Source organism: Enhydra lutris, unplaced genomic scaffold (genome assembly GCF_002288905.1).
Source record: "Enhydra lutris kenyoni isolate GAN:26980312 unplaced genomic scaffold, ASM228890v2 scaffoldscaffold2, whole genome shotgun sequence".
Classification (NCBI taxonomy): domain Eukaryota; kingdom Metazoa; phylum Chordata; class Mammalia; order Carnivora; family Mustelidae; genus Enhydra; species Enhydra lutris.
Genome location: NW_019154086.1, coordinates 22,678,947 through 22,684,946, shown reverse-complemented (window position 1 = coordinate 22,684,946; position 6,000 = coordinate 22,678,947). Strand labels below are relative to the sequence as shown.

The 6,000-nt window shown below is 32.7% G+C and overlaps 1 protein-coding gene across 5 annotated transcripts in view; it reads right to left on the bottom strand.

Annotated features, from left to right (window-relative positions):
- Positions 1 to 497: 497 nt before the first annotated feature.
- Positions 498 to 6,000, bottom strand: part of LOC111148127 (programmed cell death 10) — a 43,305-nt gene continuing 37,802 nt past the window's right edge. For all 5 annotated transcript variants that reach the window (XM_022504549.1, XM_022504557.1, XM_022504566.1 and 2 more), the window contains exons 6-8: positions 4,205 to 4,283; positions 3,841 to 3,923; positions 498 to 979 (exon numbers count right to left, since the gene is read on the bottom strand). In XM_022504549.1, coding sequence (XP_022360257.1) covers positions 898 to 979; positions 3,841 to 3,923; positions 4,205 to 4,283 — 244 coding nt within the window. In that variant the 3' untranslated portion in view covers positions 498 to 897. The remainder of the gene's footprint in view (positions 980 to 3,840; positions 3,924 to 4,204; positions 4,284 to 6,000) is intronic.

The window sequence follows — 6,000 nt, the reverse complement described above, 5'->3', positions numbered from 1 at the left end:
CAAAGCTCTATATACTTAAAGAGTGTGTATAACATTTATAACACCCATGACAATTTCAAACCAACTAGCATTGGTATAGCTTCAAATTACTATTAGTTGTGGCTACTTTTGGAAAAAGGGTACAAAGCTTATTAGGGCCCAGAATACCAGAAAAACTTAATTTTATACTGTCATAGAGTTCAAGAAGTGACATTATAGTGTGAAGACACTATAAACTGCCATTTCTTTCTCATAAGTCTCTTAAAACAGGCTGCAAAAATATTCAGTACCTCATATATATTAACTAACAAAAATAGTTCCATTCATTACCTTTGCCCAGAGTGATTAAGGACCAAAAAATAGAATTCTTGTTGCTTTATTATCTGATAAACTGCTAGTAAGCTCCCGTTAGAAGTTCTTTAGACATTACACCAAGTCATCTTGGTCTTCTGATCATATATATATATTCATATATATATATTCATATATATATATGTATTTTTTCAAGTAAAGAAATGTTTAACAGATGTAAACTATTTATTGAATATTTGCCACCAAATATTGTTAAATACATTATCTTGCAGCATATCGCTTTCAAGTTAAAATGTCAAACAAACACCAATATTTACAATTCTTTTAAGGAATGTTATATAATGACACATTAAGGCGTAAATTCTTTTGGCTTATAATTCTTAAAAGAATGATAATAGCAAAAGTGATGCAAAATCTTCAGTGTGAGATTATGATTAAGCTACATTTTACAAAAATATGGTGTAAGATGGCAATAATCCCATTCAACATCCTGGATTAGATCCCTTCAGGAGGGACTGATAATTTATACAGTCAAACTTTAAAATTTACAGATAAAGGCAGTCCAATACTGCCACTGAGAAGTACATCTCTTAACATATACAACTTTCAGGCCACAGTTTTGAAGGTCTGAAGTATCAAGTTGGTTTGATGAATTAGTCGGTTGGCACTTATGAACACATTTATTGCCCTGTTTAAAAAAAAAAAAAAAAGCATTAATTTTATCCAAAAAATTCATCCTTTAAAAACATTTATACTTGATGCCATCCACTAACAGTAACAATGAAATCAATTTAGAGGGAGGGGAAAAGGCAAGTTAGTACTGAGGATCATGTTTTATACCAGCTTGGAACTGAATGGTCCTGCATCACTTGAAACTATCTAGGAATTACTGCCCCCTAGTGGTTCTGGCTGGCAATAAGGTGTTGATGGGATGCTAATAATAGGTGGCGCCTCAACAACCAGATTTCCTGAGGTTGAACAAGTAACTGGCCAAACAGAGGATTTAAATGTAGTCTCTAACAGACTTCAATGTAAGTTACCAAAACAGTATCTGCTCCAGTATTATACTCAGCCTCAAAATCTCTACATCAGTGGACAACAAATACTTAAGAAAAACTTAACTACTTTTTTGTAAAAGTTACTTTACATTTGATTTACTCCAATCTCTTAACTTCTTTCAAAAACAAAAAACTATGAGAATTCTAAACTACTTTCAGAATAAATCTACTTTTAAAACAAAATAATCGTGTAATTTCAATATTTAAGAGCTAACAATATATAAAAATATATTCTTAAAAATTACTTTGTGCTACACACATTTTTCCTATCAGCCCATCTTCATGTGACTGGAATAAAGAACTGATGCCCTAGTCCCACTGTGTGGTCTAATCAGTTTCTCAGTATCATAGCTAAAACTTCTTTATTCATCCTAGACAATTCTCAGAAAAGAGGGACCAGAGAGAATTAGCTGTACCTATGCAAATTCATCCCCTTATTGGAAGAGGGCTCAAAGAATAGGCTCTATTAACAGTTATCAGTTTCAAGAAAACAGGTACAAAACTAAATCCAAAATAATGGCACATTATTCATATACAAATAATTATCAAGAAGCTAGTGAATGGAGAAAAAGTAGTAACCGGGAGCCGGAATAATCCATATGTAGAATACATAACTTCAGATTAATGAAAATTAGGCTCTGAAGGAATTTCTACTTTTCAATGTGCTTATTTCACGATAATTCTTAATTAGAATCAGAAATAATGATCCCATCATGTAAATTATTCTTTTGATGTGTTTTGGTTATTCTGGTTTAGCAGTGGAGACCAAGAAAAAAACAGATGTAAGTTTATTTTCAGAACACACCTCCAAGCTTATTAAACTAAGCCATCAAGGAGCATTTCCCCTAGGTATCAGAAGAGTAACAAAACCACTAATAAAATGTAGTTCAATGCCTTTAATTCATAATAAAAATGTAAAGATTTCAGCCTATTTGAACTGTTAAAAAAATGAAAATTAACAGAATCTTCTAATGTATTTTTATTATTTTTAAATATTATTATCACAATATTGTAATGTTTGACATGGATGTAAGAATCCTTAAACTTCAATGGTAGGATAAAATGTTAGATGTCCCTGCCAATGATACATGAAATAATCATTATTTAGGTTGTTTTTATGACTTTAAGCACTGTCAGAAAATGGTCTTGTCCACAGATTTCTAGTATTCTACCTTATTAAAAAACTCTCTATAAGGCAAAATGCTATAGAAGACATGGCCTCTCTACCAGCTTATATATTATATGTACATGTGTAAAATGTGTATGTAAAAACACATAATTTTTTTTGGTTTTCTGGAGTGTTCTATAGATAACTGTATGTAAACCTAAAAACATCCAATTTACCTTTATATATACTACTTATCTTATAGAACAACAGTGAAAGTCTCCCTCCTTCTGAAAAACGGGTCACAACCTTTGTAGTACTTTTAAATCACCTGAACACTTTCTATAAAAGACTTAAACCCTGGTCCCACTCCAAACCACCTGAATCAGACCTCTGAAGTTGGGACCAAGGCACTGGAATTTTAAAAAACTGAATCAAAGTGATTCTAATGTGCAAATGGGACTAACAACCATTGCTTTCTTTAACTTTAGTTCTCAACACACCCGGCAGTATTAGTACTAACTGGAAACTTCTTAGAAATGCAAATTCCTTGGGCACCTGGGTGGTTCAGTCGGTTGTGTACTGGACTCCTGATTTTGGCTCAGGTCATGATCTCAGGGTCATGAGATCTAGCCCCAAGTCTGGCTCCACAGGCAGTCTGCATGAGATTCTTTCCCTCTGCCCCTCCCCCAGTTTACGTGCTCTCTCTCCCTCTCTCTTAAACTGAAGAAAAAAAAAGAGAGAGAGAGAGAGAGAGAGAAAGAAACGCAAATTCTTGGGTCCACCCTAGATTTGAGAAGGAAAGAGGGGCTCCAAAAGCAATTATATGTACATGTGTAAAATGTGTATTTTATCCTGTAATAAGCCCTCCAGGTAATTCTGATGCGCCCAAAGTTTGAGAACCACAGTTTCAGGTCTGTAGGCCAGTAAGCCAAATCTCACTTCCCATGTTTCTGTACAGCCTACAGATAAGAACACTTTTACATTTTTAAATGACCCAAAAAAAAAAAAAAAGTATTTTGTAACAGGTGAAAATCAAACAAAATTCAAATTTCAGTGTCTATAAATAAAGTTTTATTAGAACACAGCCATTATGTCACTTTTTCCAAACTATGACTGCTTCTGCACCACAAGAGCAGAGGGGAAGTGGGTAGTTCTTACAAGCCCACCAAATCAAAATATTTGCCATGAGGTCTATTTCAGAACAAGTCTGCCAACTTCTGCTCTAGACAAGTTATGGCTAGATTATCAACCAACCGTCTTAGTTATTAGTTAACTTGAGTATGAACAATATACTAAAAGGGCTTAATTTATATGGTTTTAGTATTAAATAAAACCACATAATTTAATTTAAAATAAAAAAGGATGATAAATGACACTACTTACTTGCCATCTTTAAAATAGGTTTTCAGAGTATCACTGAAACTTTTGGAGTACTTTACAAATTCTTTCTTTTGGTGTTCAAGTGCCTACAGACATCAGAGTAAGAAAAAAAACACTAAATAAGAAAATAATAAAAGCCAAAATCAAAGACAAGAGGTTACACAGAATATAGGATGGGCTTTGTATTACAAATTAGAATTTTTAGAAGTATTTACTTAAACATATTTTAATTCAAAGACAAAAGCAGTGGTTAATGATACGAAACTCTTTTCAATAATCAAACCATCTTAGTATTGAATTCAATGCAACTACTAAGTGTAAATCAACATCTAGCTGACAGCTTATACAAGGCTTCTACAAAACTTACCCTGCGGTTCTGGTATTGATACTTCTTGAAGACATTATTCACCGTGTCAAGAAGTTCTTTTATTGCACTAGCTATATCCCTGTTGGATAAGGAAAAAAGAATCTTCTTAAAATCAGTTGTATTTGGAAGAGGGGTATGTATTTTATATATATATATTCCCCGCCCCCAGGATTACTAATCACACTATTAATTATCAAACTAACACAGCATCAAGCCCAAACATCTGACTAGTTGGCTGGCTGGAGTTTTAGCCTGTACCCTTTTGGGATCCTGACTTCTCTTGCACTGCTGACCAAAAGTTCTGCAACTAATTTCAACCTTCCCAAACCAGTAACATTTCATTCAGCATTACTTACTCAAATTTATAAGAATTACTTCTGCTTCTCACCTTTGCCAGATATTTTTCCTTTCTCTGATGTAGCTGACTTCAAGCTACTATATTCTCTATATTTGCTATCTCGTTAACAATTATATAAAATTTTACTATTACATGTAACTCACTTCTGTATTTATCACCACTTCCAGTTACATAGTTTTGACGTTTAAAAAGAAATATTTCCTTTTCAGACATAGCTCTTCCAAGACACATCCACCTTCTAACAAATGCTTATACCCCTCTTCAAAAAACTCTGCTGTTGTTACTTCCTTTGGAAAATATATTTAAATTCCTGAGAGAGGAAATATCAGAATATTTTTCTACCTTAACCATTTCAGCAATCATCCTTGGACTACATATGTATCAACACCTTCCTCCCCTTTTAAGCAGATAAAGAGAAGAAACCAGTAATTCTCATGAGTTGACTGTTCTCCCTATCCATTTTTTTTTTTTCTAAACTCCTCTTGTCTTTTTATCTATGCTCTTTTCAATTTTCATCTACTACCTGCACAGCAACTTTTATTGGTCAAACTGAACTTAAACTTCTGCTGCGCAAATGCAATTCAAGAGTGAAGATATGAATTATTAAGACATAAAACTAGACCATCCCAAACATCATCTTTCATTACTTTTTAATCACAAAGGTCAGATTTCAGTTATTTCATACCTGAAACATTTCAGCTTTACTAAAGAAAAAAACCAAAAGCTCTGTATCCAGATTTCTGTGTGTGTATGTGTGTGTTTCACAGTATATTTCTAGTAAATATGCATGTGGGATGTCTATGTATTACAAGTATACAGGATTTGGGTATTAAGAAATTTTTAGCCTATTCTGAAATAGTAATCACATTTGTATTAAATATTTTAATAAATAATTACTTATTACCTCCTGTATGTCAAACACTGATATCAGGCTGAACATTAAAAGATTTAAATAAGACAATGAATATTACATAGAAGTGGTATTTGTCCACTTTGTTTAGGAATAGCAGTTTTAACTTAAATAATTGTTCCTTTCATTTATGGTTTCAAGTAAGTTGGCTCCTGTATTGCTATGATTTGCATAAATTCACCATTGCTTAATAAAATGATGTCATAAGACCATGACATGAGAAAAGTAACAATTTCAACAATTAAGTATTTGGAAGGTACTTCAAATCCAAAATGAACCCATTTAAAGCAGAATATAATGGAGCAAACTACAGTGATCAGTGAGGTGTTTATATACAACTACTTTGCAGAATACTATTCTGCTTTAAAAAAGGATTATAAAAATATGCTTCAGGGCTAATAGACAAGATGAACATGTATCCATATACAATAATGGCTAGAATCCATAGGTCAAAAGAGTATGAATTCTCACTCACCTGTAAAGGGGAAAAAAAAAAAAAAAAAAAAAAAAAAAAGCAAGGGTTTTCTA